General features: G+C 42.7%; 1 protein-coding gene across 10 annotated transcripts in view; it reads left to right on the plus strand.

Annotated features, from left to right (window-relative positions):
* The window catches only part of FARS2 (phenylalanyl-tRNA synthetase 2, mitochondrial), a 229,994-nt gene that overhangs the window by 13,636 nt on the left and 193,817 nt on the right, over positions 1–22,541 (plus strand). Inside the window, exons 1-2 of one of the 10 annotated variants that reach the window (XM_077353108.1) lie at positions 8,100–8,117; positions 19,806–19,909. The exons of 5 other annotated variants lie outside the window; for them this stretch is intronic. In XM_077353108.1, coding sequence (XP_077209223.1) covers positions 8,115–8,117; positions 19,806–19,909 — 107 coding nt within the window. In that variant the 5' untranslated portion in view covers positions 8,100–8,114. Of the gene's footprint in view, positions 1–3,054; positions 3,092–8,095; positions 8,118–14,320; positions 14,336–19,805; positions 19,910–22,541 lie in introns of those variants that run through there. 4 more of the 10 variants (XM_077353116.1, XM_077353115.1, XM_077353117.1 and 1 more) reach the window with 4 other exon arrangements.

The following is a 22,541-nucleotide window of genomic DNA, read 5'->3' on the forward strand; positions in this document are numbered from 1 at the left end:
GGCTGGGAGTTCAATCCCAGCAGCCGGCTCAAGGTTGACTCAGCCTTCCAGCCTTCCGAGGTTGGTAAAATGAGTACCCAGCTTGCTGGGGGGTAAACAGTAATGACTGGGGAAGGCACTGGCAAACCGCCCCGAATTGAGTCTGCCATGGAAACGCTGGAGGGCGTCACCCCAAGGGTCAGACATGACTCGGTGCTTGCACAGGGGATACCTTTACCTTTACCTATTATCTTTAGATCAAAACCTTGAATAGTTCTGTGTACATGTCTCTTTCCCCTTGTTCAAAAGAAACTCAAAATACCCGTTTGATTTTGTTTCTCATGGCTGTTGTTCTGAAGCCCAGTTTAGATTTAGATGCGAATAAGATCCCAAGATTAAAAAATTCTTTCATTTGTTCTGATTCAATACACACAACCCAGCCAATAGCGATTCCTATTTTCAAGTAAATATCTTGGACGTCTGACATTTTACTGTCAAACCTTCTTTGCGATAGTAGTCAAAAGAAAGCTTTAAGGATCTCTGTGAACCAGTATGAGTGTGGGATAACAAGATTGTATTGGCTGCATGCAGCAGAATAGGAATACGGTATGCTAGACAAGGAGGATGGCGGGATTGACAGGTCATTTAAGTAGAAATGTAACAGATATAGAGCCAGCAGGCACCCTTGTCTGACACCACGTTCAAGGTTGAATGAGTCAGACAGCTCGCCCACTTGTCCACAATGAACCTGAGCAGTAGCGTCAGAATGCAGATAATATATTAACCATAGTATCTTTTATCAATTGAGGTACCTTGCAGGTTCTCCTATAGTCTAGTCTGGGGGACCAAATCGAAAGCCTCCTTTAGGCCCATAAGCCCTACATAACTACCATCTGAAAAATGTGTGTATTTTTCTATCAAGTGGGATAAGAGCAGATGATGATCCATAGTTGAACTTCCTCACCTGAAGACAATCTGTTCCCATCCTAAAATATCCTTTGTTTTAGCCACTCCACAAGCATTGACAAAAAATAAGAAGAATACTGTTTGCCTAAATATGACAATTGCTGATAGCAGTCAGGGTCGAATTGGAAACCCTTTCTACAAATTGGCACAATTCTTGTGTGCTTCCATGAATTTGGGATAACCCCTGTCTGGTTTATCTGAGTAATCAAGGGATCAAAAGGTTTTGCCTACCAACACAGATTAATCTGTTTGGGGTAAGATCAACAGCATGGGCTTTCCCTGAGCAAAGACTATTGAAGCCTTTCTTTCCGAGCGAGCAACAGCTGGCCAGCTTGCTAAACAAGCATTTATAACCAACAGTCTGATGACAAAAAAAAAAATCCTATTAGTCGAAAACAAGCTCTTCAAATATGCTTTCCAAACCTGTGGGGAAATGCAAGAAGGAATATAACGCTTGAGTTTTAAGGCCCTGATTTATAGTAGACCAGAATGCTGAGCTGTCAGAACTAGGATCTCCTAGTAGCTGGACCCATATATTATGCAATTCTTCAGTTTTCCATAACCTGATCAATTTCTTTTAGTATTAAGAGCCCAAAACACTCAGAGTCAAAGTAACATTGTTTTTCTTAAATTCCCTGTGCTTCCGTTGTAGTTCCTGCCTAACCAGTCTTCTTTCCTTATCAAACCAGTATGTATGTATGTATTTATTTTATTTGTATTTGTATTTATACTTCATAGGATCATAGAATAATAGAGTTGGAAGGGACCTCCTGGGTCAAACTTAGAAAACAAGTATCTGCTGGTGGGAAATCATGGTGTTGCTTGCCTCATTGCCTGGTTGCTCCTCCTTCAGTCTTGCAATATCTTCTACACAAAGCCACACGTCAATGTCACTTCTACCATGGTTAAGGATACAACAGAGTGGATGGAATGTCATGTGTGTGTCTGTTTCTATCTTTGCACATGGTGCTGCTAGAAAAGGGAGAAAAGAAGAATCTGCCTTAAGGAGAACTGTCAGTTTCTTCAGTCGTCTAACGTAGGTTATCCTGGGGTGGTATGCAATTCAATTGCTTGGGCCATGGAATACTGCCCTTTCGTATTCTTGGTAGTATAGTGGGACTAATGAAAGATACTGCAGCCAGTTTTTCTTACGAAATCAATAAGTTCTTCTTAACATGCCAGGTGGAACAAGAGACACCTCCACCTTTGTGTTTGTAAGCTGTAGTCTGGCAAGTGAGGCTTTTTTACTTTGTTTCCTATGGTTAGTTATGGAGCAACTGGTGGTTCTGGAGCACCTTTGCCTCCTGTCGCCCGCAGAAGAAATGTACATGTTATGGGGCATATTCATAAATAGTTCTTATGCCTAGGAAGAAGAAACGAAAATATAATCAAGGAAAATAATCTAGTATGTGTCCTGTAATATTTTTATTTTCCACAAAGGGGAGCTGTTAGAAATAAAAAAAAAAACATGTGACTTATGAAAAGTTACTTGTTATATCTGCCTGTTTGAGCAAAAGAGCTATTGGCAAGTAAGATTAATTAATTCCCAGTGCATATAGTGAGTAACACTATAAATAAAATAATTATTTTCTTGCTGAAACCAGTAAGCTGTATCTGCTTTGCAGAACTATAGTCCAAGAACATTGCAATGGCAATAGAGTATTTCTAATAATGGAAACTATTTGATTTCTTTTAGGTGAATAATTTCAGGGATGGAAATGCTACTTATGGTATGGATTTGCATCCCCAAGAATCTGAATGCTGAGTAGGGTGATGGTGGTATCCAAGATCTGACTTTGATAAGGGTTGACGTGATTCAGTGGATCAGCCCCCCTCCCCCCCCCAAAAAAGCAATTGGGTTGGATCCAGCCAGCTTTTTCACTCAATTGTATTGAATTCCTCCGTTTGTTATAGCCAGTATATAGCTTTTGTCCCTGCAGGTCCTCAGCATAAGGGATATGGTTATAGAACCTGCCATTCCTGTGTTATTGTTTTTACTCCAAAACTCAAACCCTGACATTTTGAGACTCCCATCTAAAACTTTTTGAACAGATCATTGCTTTCTGGCCAGCTGCAGAACTGACCCTTACTTTTTCTCTTCTTGCCCAGCATTATTCACATGACCAATTTCTAAACCTGGTGAAAGGTAAGATCTCTCCTGCCACTGTAACTAATAGCCAAACTGTCTGGATAAAGAAAAGACATCGATCTTAGAACACAGTCCCTCCTCGATATAATGCATTCCAAAAGATGTGTTACTCTTCCTTAGCCACCTTCTTATTTTAGGATTATAATAATTTTTCTATACGCATTATTGAGGAATTACTAGTGGTTCATCTAGCTCTTAAAAGGTTGCTTACTCAAGACCTGACACATTTTATTTGACTTTAAGAGCCAGCCTGATGGAAGGAACCTTATTTTTTTTTTTTTTGCGCCTTCAGGATAATCACATTTTAGTAACAAAATATTCTAATTATATTGCTGTCACAAAACCTAATCCTAACCCCTTTACAGTTCTCATAATTGTATTAAAGCCATGACAAAATGATGTATATAAATAAATATGGGGGATCAAGTAGGAACAGCAGTCTTGTCCAAGATTCTTGTGGTAGAGAAGAAATACTAATATTTTTTGCCATTTACAATCATCATTATCTATATATTCTGAGAGCAACTGTTTGCATTCTTGGATTGTTAAAGTATTGAGATCAAATCAAGTTAATTTTAAAAATAGAAATCTGTTGGATTTTTCATGGTTTTTTTGGGGGGGGGCAGACTCTTCTGTCATTGGGTTACAGATGATTAAGCTTGTGGAGGTAGGTAGGGTAGGGAAAATGAGAAACTGAGTTAGTCTCTTTCATTGTAGACCAGGGGTAGTCAAACTGCGGCTCTCCAGATGTCCATGGACCACAATTCCCAGAAGCCCCTGCCAGCATTCGCTGGCAGGGGCTTCTGGGAATTGTGGTCCATGGACATCTGGAGGGCCGCAGTTTGACTACCCCTGTTGTAGACTATAGTTAGCAAGATCTTAGCCCTGTTTTTTTCCATTAAAAGCATGTTCCCCTTGTCTTTTGCAGTCTTTGGCATACCTGAGTGACTGTTACTATGGCCACCCTTGTGTGAAATTAGGAGAGTGGTCTCCATTTCCCTCTCTCTGGGGAAAGGCGGGGGAAGACTTTCAAAATGTGCTGATAACATTACCAGAAAAATCATATTTTACTGATCTAGTGCGTTTATATGGCCTTTGTAATTGTGCTTTAAACTAAAGTAACAGTCTGGTGACTATTTCAAGTGAAATCGTTTGGAAAGATGGTCTATATCAGGGGTAGTCAAACTGCGGCCCTCCAGGTGTCCATGGACTACAATTCCGAGAAGCCCCTGCCAGCATTCACTGGCAGGGGCCCCTGGGAATTGTAGTCCATGGACATCTGGAGGTCTGCAGTTTGACTACCCCTGTTCTATATGTTCTTTGAATTAATAAATGAAACAATATTGTCACTGCTTCCTTCCCCCCGCCTTTATTGACCTACCCGCAGCTAGAACAGTGCCTTGGTGAGAACATAGGCTGAAGCAGGCATCATGGCTGCCTACTTCAGTCCACCAGAGGAGATGCAGCAAATAGCCTTCTCAGCCCTCTTGGGATCTGTGCGGTTGTCCTGCTGTTGGCAAATTTCTTTCCCATCTGGAAAAGCTCAATGGGCATTTTGCCCTTCTTCCCTTTGCCTGTTTCTTCACATTGCTCTGTTTCATTTGATCTTATTTATTTATTCAGGGTATTTCTGAGGCTCCTTAATAGTTAACATGTCACAATATAAAGGAAGCTTTTAGAAACACAAGCCGTCGGACGTAAGCAACGTAAAAAACTATCCATAAAGACAGAAGCAGATTGCTGAATAAGGTAAGATTAAAGCCTGGATAACAATGTGGATTTTAGGCCTGGCACCTGAAGAAAGAAATACCATATGAGCCTTGAGAGGGAGAGGATTCCAGAGGCGAGGTACCACCACAGAAAAACGCCCTGTTCCTAAAGGCTACCCACCTCATCTCTAAAGGCGGGGCCCACAGAGCAGGGCATGATGAGCAGATCGATCTGAACAGGGGAGATGGGTATCAGTGAGAGGCAATAGTCAGATACCCCAGCATTAGGGTCTTAAAGGAAAGAATCAGAGCTCTGAATTGTGCCTGGAACCAGATGGGTAGCTAGCATTTGGGGAGGGGGGAGGTATATAATCCCCGTGGCCATCTCCTGGCAATAGACTGTTGTATTTTGTTTACAGTTTGTTTTCAAGGCAGCTCCGTGTAGAGCTCATTAGTGATCTAACTTGGAGGTGATCAGAGCACGGATCACTACTTTTCAGTGATCGGTTGCAGCTGGTGAACCACTGACGGAACCTTAAGGGGTAAAGACAGCACCTCCTCATTCTCCTCCTCCTCCTCCTCCTTTTTAAAAAGAGAGTTGAGTTTTGGTGTATTTTAAAAGTGATACTGTTATTTGGTCTGTTCTAATAGTCTAGTAGTAGTAGTAGTAGTAGTAGTAGTAGTAGTAGTAGTAGTAGTAGTAGTAGTAGTAGTAGAGGTAAACTGAGAATCTTTGCTTATCCAAGAGTAGCGTGGCTTGATTGCATTCAGAAATGAACCTGCAGGCAACCATAAGTGAACCAATCAGAAGGCTGCTTTGTTAAAAGCCCTACAGTGGGGGTTGTCAACCCCCGGTCAGCGGCCCACTATTGGGCCGCAGGCGGGAAGCTCACCAGGTCGCGAGTGAAGCGGCCGCTTGCTGCTAGAGGGGGGAAAGAGGCAGGCGCGGCTGGCAGCACACTGGCGGACACAAACACGCATGTGCAGAGCTGCTGCACACGTCCGTTAGTGCCCCCTAGTGGTGAAAACGCGCATGAGCAGCAGCTCAGCGCATGAGCGTTTTCACCACCAGGGGGCGCTAATGCGCATGTGCAGTGCCCGGGCCGCCGACTCTCACCCCCAGAGGCGGTCCTCAACCTTCAAAAGGTTGGGGACTGCTGCTCTACAGGACCTCGCTCTCTACAGTTATTTCAAGCCAGAGGCATAAGTTCACCACCTGAAAATAACATGTTTTTGAAAACTACCTCCGTGAATAAAAAGCTGCTATCCTCCGTTTCTTCTCTCTTCTTTTCCTCCCCCGTTAAGAGACTGGCAGTATTTGCATGATCTCAGCTAAGACCATAGATCTTTGCTGTAGATCCGTGTCCTTCAATTCCAGATATACAAGCATGAAAGCAGCAGGAGTGGGGATGAGTTGACTCTGTAATTGTAGTCTTGGTTGGTTTACCAACTGTAAAAACACACTGGTATTCTGAAGCTGCGAGGCAATCCTACGGGCAGCACAAAAACATGCTTTCCAGGAGGCCAGAAGCTTGGAAACCTTGCTCTCTCCAACATTTTGGAATGTTTAGTGACACTAGAAATCATGCCGGATGATACAGACAGAATGCAGAATTGTTTGTGCTTATGTTGTGTTTATTTTGGAAGGTAATGTCTGCTTCAGAAGTAGCATATGTTCAGTGCTATATAGCAGTTGCTATGGCAACTTTTTTTTTTTAAAGGCATCAGAGGAAATAGCTACATAGATCTTTCCTAATAAAAGAGCTGCCAAATATTTTCCGTAACATATACCATGGCATTGGGTGTTACTGAAGTTAAGCTGTGACAATCATTTTGTGGTTGGCTTAGCCCCCGTGTAGCAGCCATTTTGTAGCTGTGATCAGCACGCCATGTCAGAATTCCGGTGGTTCCTGCAGGCTCAAAAAGGTTGGGGACCCTGTACCTAGTTGGTAGACCTGGCCTCCACAGGCCATTTCTCTCTCTCTCTCTCTCTCTCTCTCTCTCTCTCTCTCTCTCTCTCTCTCTCTCTCTCTCTCTCTCTCTCTCTCTCTCTCTCTCCCTCTCCCCCCTTCTCCATGCTCCTCTTCAAATGTCTCTTTAATGTCTAGAAGGAAAGGTGGGTGGGAAAACCCAGTCTATTTTCCTGGACATTGTCCCTATGACAGCTGTTTCTCTTCTGTGTCTTTGTAGTTGGTGTCTTAAATCAGCAATTGTGTATCATATTGATAAGAAAGCCATGCAAGTAACAGGTTCACACAGACTTCTTTTTAAAGGTCTAGACCAGGGGTGACTAAACTGTGGCTCTCCAGATGTCAATGGTCTACAATTCCCATGTGCCCCTATCAGCATCCTCTCCATGGACATCTGGAGAGCCACAGTTTGGCCACTTTTGGTCTAGATCTTTCCATGTATAAGGTTGCCCTTTTCCCTTATTTCTGTGTACGCTGGCTTTTTGTACAATGGTTTGAACATTCCCCCCCCTCTCCCTTTGGTACTCCTTGGGTTCTGGCATGTAACACCTATCCCTACCACCCTCATCAAATCTTCCCTAATCTGGAGTTTAGCTCTGGGAGATTGGAATGCGATATACCATTTATTGATGCTGATACTGCTGTATTTTGATATTGCTGGTTTTATATTGTTAATTAGGTGATTAGTCTGAATCTTTGATTTTTAATTTTAAAATGATTAGTAGAAATTATATTGTTTTTATGTTTAATTCAGCGTTCAGTTTATTGATTGGCCACAGGCCATTCCAATCAACATAAAATGTACACAGTCAAGATTTGAAGATAAAACACATGGAATCATGTGGAAAGAGGTGTAAACATTATCAAAGACATTCCTACGTGATAACATAATATAAATACAGTATAGCAAATCCTAATAATTAAGTCTCCAACCTAATCATAAAGTTTGGTGGTGAGGGCAAACACAATTCTGTTGGTGACAGAGGCATCATTGTCTGATAATTGATGTTATAACTGGAGTCCCACTTGCTGTGGCATTTGTGTGGGAGAAAGAGGGAAAGAGTACTCTTGAATTTCCAAACTCAGTGTCTCCAAAGTAGGTTTGAGGAAACTTGAGAATTTAACAGATCAAGATAATAACCCCCCCATTTTTTGTTTAATTGTCATGTTTTCTCTAGAAGTATGCATTAGTAGAAGAGCAAAGATTCCAGCTCAGTGGCAGAATTACCATGCTTTATACATGAGAAGTCCTCATTCCTTGACAGATGAAGTTTGAAGTCCAAGGATTGCACCAAGGTTGGGTAGTGGGCCGTTTGTTACATTGGAGATCCTTTGCTGTCCATGGTAAGCTACACGAGGCTTATTGAACCATGGGTATGACTAATATAAAGTGATTTCTTACTTCTTAAAACCGAATCATGCAGCCATCGCCACTGAAAACCATGTCCTGCACAGTGTCAAGAAGATCTCTGGCTGCATCATGTGAAAATCTGTTCTTATATTAGGAGTTGAAGATAGGAACATGAGGTCTTCTTAATAGGACAAGTTCAGTGCTTGCTTTCTTACAAGCTTTATAACCTATGTAAAAGGTACCATAGCCACTGGGCTGTGCAATAAAAATAAGAGACTACCATGGGCTGCTCAGTGTCTCCCTTCGGAAGGATTGTCCAATTCACGTTCCTCAAATCTAGGTAACCTAATTTTATTTATTTATGCAAATCGATTGCTGTGTTTTTTCTACCAGCTGTTTTATGTTTCTTCCTGCTAACAGCGACAAAAAACAGGGGAAGGATAACAAAAAACTTGGCTTTTTTCCTGAGGTTTTGTCCATGCCAGGATTTGCTCAAGCTCTCTTCTGAGGCAACAGCAAATATGTCTGGAGGAGAGAGGCAAGACACTGTGGCCTATTTCTGATGCTCCAGCAGTTTATGGCCTAGAGCAGGGGTGGCCAAGCTGTGGCTCTCCAGATGTCCATGGACTACAATTCCCATGAGCCCCTGCCAACCATGTGAATTGGCCACCGCTGGCGTTGAGAGTTCCTTTAAAACACATGAGCTGGGAACTCGGATTTGCTAGTGGATCAAACAGGCTTTAGATGGCATGCCCCATTTCTGGGATAAAATGTGGCCAGCTAGTCAATATGGTGAGATGCTCCTCCCCTCAGGAACAAATAGATATGGCATAAGAGAGCAATAAATGGATTTTCCTGCACTTTGATTTTAACTGGAAGCCAGAATAGGAGGGCTGGGGGAATAGGGTGTTTAACCTTTCCCCACACACACTAATTTTCTGATTGAAATCTTGCCTCCAAGCTGTGAGCTCCATAATTAGAGGGGGGGGGGATCTCTTCTACTTAAGTATAAGTTTTTAATTTAATAAACAATCACTGCTCTTCAGTTAAAACACTTGGATCTCCCGCATCACATCTGTCTGCACCCTTAGTTAATCTCTTTATATCCCTTGGGGAACAGGTTTCATTATTTTTTACTCTTTCAAATGTAATACCTTTCTTAGTACCTGACATTTGCAGTTGTCAGGTGGTTCTTGGCCAGCTCTGAGGGTTACTGATGACATGTAATGAAAGTCCCATCATGGAGTAACAGTAACAAAACTGCAGCGGTTTCCACCCCTCAGTGGTGATATTTATTGCAAATAATCCTTTGGATGGACACAGGCAGCATGTAAACATAGAAGCTGAAAAGAGAAGCGAAGAATGCCTGTACAATAAAGTCCCATGTATTTTAAATATTTCATGTGTTATTTCAAAAGTAGTAGATAGTTCGACATCCAACAAAAGCATTTATTAGGAAGTTTGCCAAAACGAGGTCCCAGGTTTTATCCCCATTTTAAAATGTAGCACCTTCCTTAGTGGATTACTCCCTGTACAATAATGACGTTCCATTAGAACACAACATAGTTCATAAAATAAATGAATATCATCAAGACACCCTGAGCCGACCTTAAATAATTTTTTGTTATAGTCATCAATAGTATTTCCAAAATGTAGACCTCTCTATGAACAAGAAAATATATGTGCATTAATGAAACATATTTATCTATTCCACATAATATATTTCTGGTAAGGCCTTGGAGGAGGAGTTTATCTCATGGCTTAAGTGCCACTCAGCGCTTAACACCCACTCACGGTGGCTGTCCCGCCCGAGAGCCTCTTCCTCCAACTGGCTTGCCTGTCTGTCCAGCAGTCACCTTCCATCCTTCACCCCTAACTACCCCCTCCTCCTTCCACTTCCCCTTGAGGCTTGGAGGCTGCAGATTCCTGCTGCGTGAGAGCTGCCCCCTTACAGCTGCCTGCAGCCTTTCCAGGTCTTGGGGGGAGGGAGAGGCCATCCACAGAGTTCTTCCACTCCACCTCCCCTAATTTAGCACCCCTTGTATTCCTGAATGCAATGGGCTTGGCCCCTAGTTCATGAATAATATTAAAACACAATATCCATCAAATATTAAAATTACCTGTTTAGTATCACTCAGGCTACCAGCTCACTGTATAATGGAGATCCAGTCAATAGCTGTATATTTTAGAATCAGGATCTCAAACTGATGAGGTATACAACCCATGATAACATGCAGCTCAGGAGAACAGGTGCACCACAGGTGTACCACAACAAAAATTAAAGGGCACACATTACTTCCACAATATGATGAACATTTTATAAAAACAGGATAAGTCCCAAGATGAGTTTAAATCACGCAGTATGATTGTGTCCATGGAGAAGATGAAGAAATATTCTCTCTGTAATAATCGTTGGTGGTTGATGTTGAATTTCCAATTGAAAAAATAGAGAGAAAGAGAGAGAGAGAGAGAGAGAGAGAGAGAGAGAGAGCTCTCCCAAAGAGTGATTCAATGTGATCTACTGCTCCATCAATGGGACCTCACTTTGGCCAACTCCATTATAAACTCCATTACAAACTCTATGTATTGCATGTTGAAATATCTACTACTTTGATTTGAAATAACACATGACCTCATATTTAGAAGAAATTGACTTTATTTTCAGCTTCTACTTCTTGGAATCATCAGTCTTCTGTTCTTAGCATGTCAACATCAGCAGTATGTTTTGGGGGTAGTAACCAAGATTTTAAAAAAATATATGGAAAATGTGTTCTAGCTGATAGTGGTTAATTTTCCTCCCCAAGATAATCAATTTCTTTTGAGAATTCTGTGTTCTACTCCTGATAAGGGTCTATCTTGCTGCTATTCACATAAAATCTGGAGTTTTATTAGTAGTCCTCAACAGACACGTGGGATCCTTACTAGAAAGAGTGTCAAATTTCCCTTCTTTTTTGTGCCGTCATTGCCACTGTCAAGTCCAGCAATCCTAAACATGACTGATGCGGTTCCCTCACACCAATAACTTTCAAACCCACTGAAGACGTGGTTTGAGTTTGGTTTAGAGGGAGCTCTGGCTGATGTAACTCTAAATGGAAGGGAAGCTTGCTCCAGAGGAGGGAGGAGAGTGTGGGAGGGATGTTAATTATGTTTCTGTAGTTCTAAAGAAAATGGCACTGAGCTGGATTATGTGCTTGGAAAAAAAATAGCACAGCCTTTCTTTGGCTGCAGCACTTCAGACTACAAATACAGGAACAGATGTTTGAATATCGTAACTGCCTTGGTCATGAAAAGCTAGAAAGTTATGGCCATTTTCACTACAATAGGTTTGCTTTCCATGGAATGGACCTGGATGCCTGTTTACACAAATGAAATGCTCTTCTGCTGGTGCAGTCATTGGGTTACTTGCAATTTTTGCAAATTCCCCTCCAGCTTCATTCCCCGTATCATGCTTCATGCCGTTCCTCGGGGTCCCCAGCCCCCCATTAGACCTCTCGACCCTCCACAAGCAGAGTTCTACTTACATGTTTATACACAGCGAATTGTGGATTGTAATAAACTATCGAAACAACAACATTTGCTACACATTGGAAGCATAACCAGGTGTTCTATACAGTATTCCTAAAATTAATTACAAAACAAAAATTTAAAATATGAAACAAATTATTTCCTTATTGAGCACACCACTGTGCAATATCTTGCTACATTAAAGGCAGTTTCATTAAAGCAATCAGCAAGAGGGGAAAAAACCCATAAACATCATTAGATTTGACTAAGTAATTGGATGTAATTGGAGTGATTTACATATGCTGAATGTTGTTGTAGAATGGACAGTATGGAAGGACATGTTCAATTGATTCTATTATACCAGACTGACAGACAGAGAAGTTGTGTCTATCTATGGCTTATGTCATACACATCTCCCTTCAAAAAGAATGTTAAAACATGCCAAGGTGAAAGCTTTACGATATTTGGGGAATTCTAATATGTAAAAGTAGTTTGGTGGAATATTGGTCACTGATCCTCATGGCCAGAACAGAATGGGCCCATGATTTTTCAGCTTGGAGGACTGTATCCCATCTCTCTTTAGGGATGCCAACCCATCTGCTGGGGTCTGGGAACCTTCACTTTGGTACCTCTCCCCTCACTTCAGGGGTTCAAGAAAGTGAGGAAACTCCCCCCACCATCCGAAACCTGTGAAGCCTCCATTTGCAATACAGGCACTGTCATGCCTGCTCCCCCCCCCCCCCCATGAAATGTGTGAAGTCACTCTCTGTGGCTCCATCGCAGACACCACACGCTTATAGGATCTCTGCAAGTTTTGGCTGGAGGGGGAATGGGCCAGGCACGATGGTAGTGGGTGGCATCTGTGGGCAGTAGACTCACAAACAGAGGCTCCGCAAGTTTCAGATGTGGAGGGGGGGGGAGCGGATCAGGCGCAACAGCGGCAGGCAGGGTCTGTGGGTGGCAGAGCCATAGATGGAGGCTCTGCAAGTTTCAGGGTGAGGGGAGTGGGCCTGAGTTACAGCTTCTGGTTTTGAGGAAAATTCTACCATAGAGTTATGCCCCAAAACCAGAGCATCACCCCTGACATGCTGACATGATATTTGTGTGACGTCAACATGTTGGGGCCCAAATCCCCCTGCCGCCAGCTTGATTCCATTTGGCAACCCTGTATCTGTTTAATTATTGCGCTGGTTTCCAAGGACCCAAGTTGCAGTAAAGCTGGATGAGGGGGTAGTTTGCCCTATAAATGGCCTCGCCCACCTGGAATGGAAGAGATCAGTCATTGTTCTCTGCATACCTCTATACGGGGACTCAACATAATTGTTGGGGGTGTTCTAAACCTGCGCTCCCCGGGCCACATTTTGAAATGGTGCAGTCTCAACATGTATTTTGGCTTTGCTCTCCGGATGGAATGGGATTTCCTGCACGGTTTTGCAGGAAAGGAGGCGCAGCTGGCTCATTAAGGAGCCTAAAGTTATACGTGAAGAAATCTTTAGACTCCTTTAAATGCTAAATGTAGTTGATGCTTCTCGGCTGTCTCTAATTATTGTCGTAGCTGATCTGCTGTAGGGTTCTAAATGTGGGAAATGTAGAATTACAAGCCCTTAAAAAGTAATTGCTGTGTTTCAGGGCATTGCTTGACCCCTGCCAATCTAAACAAATAGATCTGTTGATAGGGAGGAGCACAGAGGGAATTTTCATTGGTCTGTTCTCTCACAATGAGGTAAGTTTATGAGAATAAGCAGATGGGCCTGACACATTTTTTTGGCATTTGTTGGAAAGCCTACAAACCACCTCCAGGTGGCCCTATGAAAATGATAACGGTGTCACATTGCTCCCATTTTATCCCCTCCCCCTACTACTTTGTCACCTGTCTTTATCATCGTTTAAAGCCATCTGCTGGCTTGGTCGGCTGCCTCCCTGTGTGGCTTCTGACTGCTGGAACAGCAAGCCCAAAGTCACTGGCAGCAAAGAAGCTAGGTTAAGGCATCTGCAAGGGGCTTCTTGATACCTTTGCACAGTGGCCAAACTTTTTCTAAAGCCAGAAACGTGGCTCCTTCCCAAGAATCCTGATTTCTGTGCTGTCTGTCGATGCTGCAGTCCCACCCATAAGACGGGGCATTGTTTGTGAGAGCATCGCCATGTCGTTTTGTTCCTTTGCTTGTTTTTATACGATTGGTTTCTGCTCTGGGGTAAGTAGAGAAGGGCGTTTCCCAGCTCCTGCAACCTGAAATCCTTCACTCTCTGTTCCAGTCACAGTTTTTGCCACGTGCTTTGCTACCATGCCATCCTTGTCCCTTCCTCGGGCACAACCTGTTGCCCATTTAAAAACAATACAGATGACACAGTCTTAGTAGTTTTATATTTATATTGTATTTAATCTATCTATACCCTGGTTCCCTTCCCCCTGTAACAAAGCCACTTTCATTGTTCTCCAGTCCTCCATTTTGCCCTCTCAGAAAAATGGAGGTATGTTAGGCACAGAGGAAGTGACTGGCCACCTATTTTTATTTTATTTATTTTACATTATTTATATTCTGTCTTTCTCACAGGAACTCACACATTTGTACAGTCAACAAAATGGGACATTCAGTAGACAATGCACGAGGATGTTAGAAGTCTGGAACCACCTGAAAGAACTGAAGGGTAGTCTAAGAGTTCATCTGAACCGTTAAGTGAGACAGAAATTAAACAGAAATTATTTACTGTAAGTGGAATACAGCAGCATAGACCACAGTCCTTAATCATTTAGTCAAGCAAATTTGTAAAACCATTTTGTGCAGTCTGCAGAAAAACCCTCTTGAATAGTTCAGTTTTGCATAGTTTGGGGAAGGGGGAGCTTTCCTGATCTCCTCGGGCCACAATGTTCCACGAAGTGGGGGCCACATTGGAGAAAGTTTGAGTATGGGCAGTTGTTGATTTTGTCCATTTGCAGGTTGGCAGCTGCAGAAGCCCCTGCTGACTTGAGTGAAATTGTGGTGGATCACAATTTGGAAAGGTGATCCCACATGAAGGTCTTTGTATGTGATAGCCAATACCTTAAGCTGAACCTGGTAACAGATAAGTAGCCAACAGAACCTCTGCAGAAACAGAGTAATATGCATGCTCTGTCTAGCTCTGAGAGTTTCCAAATTGAATTTGAGGGGAGATGGATGTACAGTGCATTCCAGTGGTCTAGACTCTGTGTTGCTGTGCCTTGGACCTAGGTGGCCATATCATCTATATCAGTGTCAGGGGCTAGGCTGAATTCATAGAAAACCTTGTTTGTAGCTACGGTAACTTGCTTCTCCAACTGGATTGAGGATGAGACTTGTGGCTGAGTTTTCAAGGGTTGGATAAACTCAATCAAAGTGGATAGAACCATGTCCTTCAAAACCTCTGCCTTCCCAACCAGCATTCTGTCTGCCTCTGTGCAGGGTTCAGCTTCAATCTGGTGATGCCCATGGTAGAATGGGGATCTGGGTGTGAGTCTCCCAGATTCTAGTGTGGCACTCTAACCACTGTACCACGCAGTCTGTTTTGGTTAATGATTTCCCATAATGATTCCCCATAGAGCTGCAAAGAAATGGGCAGTATAGAAGTCTAAATAAAATAAATACATAAATAAATATTTTCAAAACAGCTCTGGTTCCTGTTGTTGAGAAGCCAGCTCAAGCATTTCTGTATGTTTTCTGTCACATAGATAATCATATCCATTTGATTCAAAAGTTACTGTACTTTCCATTGGGCAGATGCATAATGTATTATGTGATGGCAGATGCTGACATCTGTGTATACCACATTGTAGTGAGTACATGTGCAGTCTCCACATAATTTCTTAGCCCCCCCCCACCCGGTGCTGTTAGTATCCCAGATCCTGCTCAGTTCCTAGTTCTCATTTAAGGCAGTGGTCCTCAACCCCCAGGCTGGGGACTGGTACCGGTCCGTGGATCAGTTGGTACCGGGCCACAGCTTCCCCTCGTCCTCCTCCCTGGCTGCTGCCTTGGGGGCTGGCCTGCCACTCTGCTCCCGGCTCACCTTTGGTGCTCTCCAGGGTCCGCCATGCCTGGGCCTTCCCTTGGCGTGGCACTGCACAGCTTCTGCTGGCAGTGCCCCCCAGTGGGCGGCAGGAAGTCAGGGGTGCCTGCGGGAAAGCAAGTGGTGCAGGGGCTCAGGCAGCAGGGCCTTTGGCAAAAGACTACCCCCCCCCCCCGGGCCTCAGTAAATTTGTCAAGCATTGACTGGTCCCCGGTGATAAAAAGGCTGGGGACCTTTTTAAAGGCTGATTTAAGGAATCAGTTTTATATTTGTTCAGTTCTTTCATGGGTAAATACCCAGGGAATTGCTGATTACCGCTGTGGGGTGGTAGGTAAAATTCTTCCAGGCCAGGCTGGATTCCCGAGATTTGTGGTGGTGGTGAGGATTACTGGGGTCACTGTGGGTGGGCAGATAGTTGTAAGTCCCTGCGTTGTGCAGTGAGTTGGACTAGAGGACCCTGGAGGTCCCTTCCAACTCTAGGAGTCTATGAAATGTATAGGGCAAAAGAAACCTTGCGTTTCCTTCTTTCCTACTAAATTTTCCATCAATAATTTGTGCCTTTCCCCTTGCAGTTTAGCAGAAAATTGGTCCTAAGCTGAAATACGTCAAATTATCAGAAACCCATAGACTGTCGTCAGAGCACAGAACTTTAATAGAGTATTTCCTTTGAAATACATGTGACAGAGTATGAATTTCATAACATCACTAATTATTTCGGAGCAAGTGCCGTGCCGTGTAAAAGTTACTAAGCTTCAAAATGTGTGGATTGGCTTCCGGCATGAAAACATCGGGGGAAAAGGAAAACTTAGTCCAGTATTACATTATGCTGAACGGTAAAAATCAAGCTGAAAAGAAAGAATTGATTTTTAGATTGTACATATATGCAAAGTCTGCGGGAAATGGAAACTGGGGGAAATGCAATAATGTGATCTGTGACATTAAGGTGATGCAAAAAAGAACATGAGGTTGGATGGATGGGCAGGGAAGTGCTGCACAGTTTGAAAAAGAAGCATAACTGAGCAAATGATGAGCTATTTTCCTTTATACTCTATCCTCAGTAATTACCAGACTGCTGAACCAAAAGGGGAACTTCAGAGTAATCATCTCAGCAGCTACTGCTCATTGTACAAGCATCATTCGGGCCTGTAGCCAGAAATATTTTTGCCAGGGGACAAATGAGAACAGTGGAGGGCAGACCATCACATCATCACATCAACTGGTTCAGGACAGTCAGCAGAGCAGGGGCTTTGTGGTATTGAAGTAATATAAAGTGATATCTACCCCTGAGCATAAGCAAAGGATCTTTCCTTCTCCCCCATTGAACAACACAGTTCTTTTACCAACAAGGTCAGGGAGAGCATTGAATGGAGCATCTTGTCTTCTTTTTTTGGGGGAAAATCATTATACTTCCCGGCTTAGTCAATCCATATTGTGTCTGCGACATACCCTATACTCCATTTCAAAACTCCTACAAACCACAGGTGTAACTTTTCTAGCATACCCTGAAACATCTTTTGAACTCGTGGGGGAGCTGCTTAAGCAGGCCAATGATCTATCTACTTTAGTATTTGTTGCTTGTTTTGGTAATTGCTATTGGATTCTAGCACAGCAATTTTGTAATGATCTGTTGCCACAATCTGTTTGTTCCTCTAAATTCTCAAGCATCTATTTGTATTTATTTATTTATAATTAAATTACTATACCGCCCCTCCTGGTATTTTTCTGATCGGAGTGGTTTATATCTTTTAAAAACAACTAATAATTTAATTACCTAAAACAGTTAAAACCGTTAAAATTATATTCAGCCTGCATCAACTAGAATTCTAGTTTCTGTTCCCTCAGGTATCCCGAACCCAGACCAGGTGTGGCCTTGAAGGTCAATACTAAAACCTTGAACTTGATCTGGAATTCAAGTGGGAGCCCTTTTTATTGTGGATAAGGAAGGAAGTCGTCACAAAAGTTAAATGATTAGACTATGAAATAGAATGTGTAGTCTTTTTTCTTTTATGGAAACAAATGTATTAACACCCCTCCCCCCATGAGGTCATGTTTGTTTTTCTTTCACTGTCTCAATTTTCCGACACCCTCAAGATGGTGTTGGGGGACTCCAGCGTTACGAGCTCGTGCTTCAGCATGATTCATGGTTTATATTCCACTTAGGAGTTTTCTCTAACCATGTGTTGACATATGTAGCTGGATGGTGGGTCTGTATAGATTTGAATACACAAATGAAGGCTGCTAATTGCAAGCCATGAAGGAAATACATACCTGCCTTTTCAGCGCAATTCTTTTGCTGTTACCTGTCTTGGAGGTGAAACTCAGAAGGACAGCCTTGGGTTTACTAAAGGGAAATCTTCTTAGATCATAAGATTTGATTTAGATTCTTGTGTGCTGTAGGTATGCCTGCCAAGGAGCTGGCATATCCTGCTATGTAAATTCAGGTGCCAGATTCTTAAACAGCTGCCACTTGTCACAGTGAGTTTTTATTTTTTTAAGGCTGACCTTTGCAAAGGAATGGAGCACCACCCCAGCAGAATTATGAATCTTAAAACCAATGAAATGAGCAGTTTTATAATTTTCCTTCTGTTCCCAGATCTGAGATACTGGATTCCTCTCCCCTTTCTGGCTTAATTCAGATGCTTTCTAACAGGATCGGTGGGGTGTTTTTTGGCACATTGTATTTATTTATATTTATAATTAAGTTTCTAGACTGCCTCACCCCTCAACGGGCTCGATTTTAGGTTGCACAGTGTCTTCCTCTCTTTCTCATATGGATTTGGACAAGCAACCCTTGGTCCAAATCTCTACCAGTCATGAAGGTTATGTAGGCTGACATTGGGATAGCCACTATATCCCAAAATCTTACATCATCTTTGGGAGAATGAAATAAGACAATTCTCAGGTATTTTGAGTAGAGCAGAATACAGATGTGAACAGTAATGTTAGAGAACCAGCAGTGTCATTTCCGTTGTGAGAAGGCACAAGTGATAATGTGGTACTACAGACAATAGCTGGCATGTCAGTCAGTCTAGTTGGTATAACATTTTCCCTCCTTCCATCTTGTTTATTTATTTTATTATATTTATATACTGCCCTCCCCTGCAGCTCAGGGTGGTCTACATTGAAATTCATGGTGTAGTACAAGGAACATCAACAGTGGGAACCTACAATAATTGAGAACATATAATTCCTCTGACGGTAGAACTTGTCACAATAAAATGTTCAACATTCAACATCAATGTTCAACATTCTGAGTTTGCTATCTGATGTTATTTCAGCGCTGTGAAATAGGTGTTAGTGGAAGGTGTCATTGGCCTTGACCGAAAACCTGGTGGAAGAACTCCATTTTGTAGGCCCTGCAGGACTGTTTTAGAGATTGTGATCTCTTCTGGGAGCTCGTTCTACCAGCTGGGAGCCAGGACAGAGAAAGCCCTGGCCCTGGTCAAGGCCAGACAAGCTTCCCTTGAGCCAGGGATCACCAGCTTGTTGGTGCCTGTGGAGTGGAATGCTCTTTGGGCACTTTGTGGCACTTCTCCCATCCTCTTCAAGACCTCTCAGAGGATGAGAGATGTTCTGCAAGACTGGATGAGGGCAAATGTTACCCCAATGTTTTAACAAGGTGAGGAAGAATGACGTAGGAAACCATAGCCCAGTCAGTCTGACATCTGTCCCAGGGAAGATACTGGAGCAGATTTTAAAGGAGACAATCTGCGAACATCTGAAGGACAACTTAGTGATCCAGGGAAGTCAGCACAGAGTTGTCTTCAGCAACTCCTGCCAAATTTGTTTCCTTCTTTGATTGTGTGACAAACTTGCTGGATCATGGGAATGCTGTTCACATTGTTTACCTGGATTTTACTAAAACCTTTGACAGGGTTCCCTATGATGTTCTGCTGGGTAAACTGGAGGACTATGGACCGGACTGTAGGATAATTTGGGTGGGCAGGGAACTGGTTGGAGAACCACACCCAAAGAATAGTTGTTAATGGCATTTTATCTGATTGGCGGGAGGGGCGCATGGGAATTGTAGTCCATGGGCATCTGGAGAGCCATAGCTTGGCCATCCTTATGGCTTCGTAAGGAGGCATACTCCACAGTTCTCTGTTGAATTGTCTTGGACTTGATTCAGGGTAGTATAACAACCAGTTGCCTTCTAATAGGTGTACTGCAGAAGATTGCTGACACAGGAATTTCCCTGCTGGATCAAACCAAGTTCCACATTGTTAAACACTGTATTTCAGTCAGTGGAAGTCGCAAGTGAAATGTAAGCATTATGACCTTCTTCTACTGGTTGTCCCCAATACATAGCATTCTGTGCCTGGAAGTCCATTTTATTTTTTATTGCTAAGTATTTTTCTTCCAATTTCTTTGTTTCTCTTGAGTGCTCTGTTACCTCTCAACTGTCGTACCCCATTTGGCCTCTGAAAAATCTTTCCTTCCGTAGTTCTTCTTCAAGGACTTTACCTTCCTTCTAGAACTACATGTCATGTGAATCAGTTTTGTTTATTGAAGGTTAGATGTGCATGAACAAAATGGAAGTTTTTTCCTCTGTAGAAAAGGAGTTTAAATGAGCATCTTTTTGCTAATGTAGAAGCTCCTTTTTGTTCCCAGTGTGCAGCTCATGACAGTGGTTTGTAGCCTTTTCAGTATGGTGACCCAACAAGAACTGGCCTGAGATATTATTTTAATGTCTGATTGCAAACTGGGACCTTTTGGAGCCCATCTAGTTGAGCTGACCAACCTGATGTTTTTGAGAGTCCCACAACCATCACAAAAAGAGTGCAGCTACCCCCAATATGGACCCCAAGCAACTGGCAATCTGAAGTACACAGCCTTGGTACATGGAGAGCTCATCCCTGCCTTTTTGACCACCCTCTCCTTCTCCATTGCGCCATCTAATCTCCTCAAAGACTCGAAAATAACTCATTGTAGTAACTTTCAGGATAGCTTTTAATTGATTCTTTATCAATCAGTATGCAGTGAAGAAAAAAAAATACTCACCAGAGTATGAAATGAAAGAAACTGTTTCTAGGGTCAGATCTTAGTTTCCATGCATGCTGAAATTGGTTGATCTAGGAGCCACTTCACACATGAGTTTTTCTACAGAGGTATTCTATATAGGAACTGTGTATACCTCTTAACTGTCATCAGATGTCGTGTTTTGCTTACTGAGATAGCACAACTGGTTGCATTCATCTCACATCACAGCAAGTGTTCTTTTCTGTAAGGTCAAGGTAAAGGTATCCCCTGTGCAAGCACTGGGTCATATCTGACCCTTGGGGTAACACCCTCCAGCGTTTTCATGGCAGACTTAATACGGGGTGGTTTGCCAGTGCCTTCCCCAGTCATTACTGTTTACCCCCCAGCAAGCTGGGTACTCCTTTTACCAACCTCGGAAGGATGGAAGGCTGAGTCAACCTTGAGCCAGCTGCTGGGATTGAACTTCCAGCCTCATGGGCAGAGCTTTTAGACTGCATGTCTGCTGCCTTACCACTCTGCACCACAAGAGGCTCTCTGTTCTTTTCTGTACAAAGCAGAAATATCAATGTGGGTAAATCGCATAAAAATGGCCTACTTTGAGGAACCACCAAGTTAAGGAGATCTTTGAAGATGGTAGGCGACTGCAAGGAGTTTGATGTAGTACCTCTCCCTCCACAAGTGGAAGGTCCCTACATTGGGCTGTGGTGGGCCGCTGAAGGAGGAACACCAAGGCAGAGCCTATGCATGAATATGCCTGTTTCTCTCCTCATCTTTCCACATTCTGCTGAACAGCTCCCACCCTCTTTCCACAGATGGCTTCTTCCCCTCATTGTTGCAAAGGGAGGGGGAGAAAAGGAGAGAGACCAATAGAAATGACAGAACCAGCTATTAGAGAGGGCTGACCTGTAGCCCACTTTCAGAGGTTTCATGACCCTTTTTGGGGTACCAACCCAAAGGTTGTGAAGCACTACTGTATGGTACTAAAAGAGAGCACACTGTTTTGCATTTGTATATCCACCCTAAGATAGCCAAAGGAGGATTAAGATGACACTGTGATGCTCCAACAGCAGAAAATAATCATTAATTTGCTGTAACAAGGTACAATTCTCTGTGCATCCAGACGTTTCCTTTAAAGGCTGGAATATAATTTGTTTGCATCCAGCAATGTGTTTTTTATTTGACAGGCATTTATGCCTGTGGATTTGGGAAAGGGGAATTAAGACTTTTACAATCCTGATAAATTCTGCTTAGGTCTTACTCCTTCTCTCTCCTTTTCACTCCCTCAGCTTTGCATTTTTCAGCCATCCGGAAACATTCAACCGTATCCATGGAACATTAACTTTCATTTGTGTTCTATCTATTGATAGCTTAAGTAGGAAATAAAACCTTCCTTTCCCCCCCAGTTCTTTTTTCTGTATCTCTTAGATCATGGAGAGAATAAAGCATTCTAAGTGGGGAAAGAAGTGATCCAATTGTGACTGTAACTGGACGGTTCACAATGTCAAGTTAATAATTTTAATGAATTTCAGCTCCTGTGATAAAAGGGCTTGGCTAATTCAGCAGCTAACGAGGAGGGCTGAAAGCATCAATTGATGGATTCATTAAGCGTAGATTGGATATGTAGATTCTAATCAAATTTTAATTAGAGTTGACTTCCGCGGAAGCCTTTCATACCTAAGGATGCTATAAACAATGGCCATCCGTGGAACTGGGAACTCTGTAAAAAAAATTGTTTTCCTATGAAATGAATATGAGCTCAGCCTAACCCAGCAACCAAGGTGCACCCAGCTTTGCTCCATAAAATGTGTTTAATAAAGAGAGTGCTTTTCAGCATGCAGTGTAGCTTAGATCGAAGAATCTTGCATTCCAATCCCTGCTCAGACATAAAGCTCAATGAGGCCCATTTCACACAGGCC

This window comes from Paroedura picta, chromosome 9 (assembly GCF_049243985.1).
Source record: "Paroedura picta isolate Pp20150507F chromosome 9, Ppicta_v3.0, whole genome shotgun sequence".
NCBI classification, from domain to species: Eukaryota; Metazoa; Chordata; class Lepidosauria; order Squamata; family Gekkonidae; genus Paroedura; species Paroedura picta.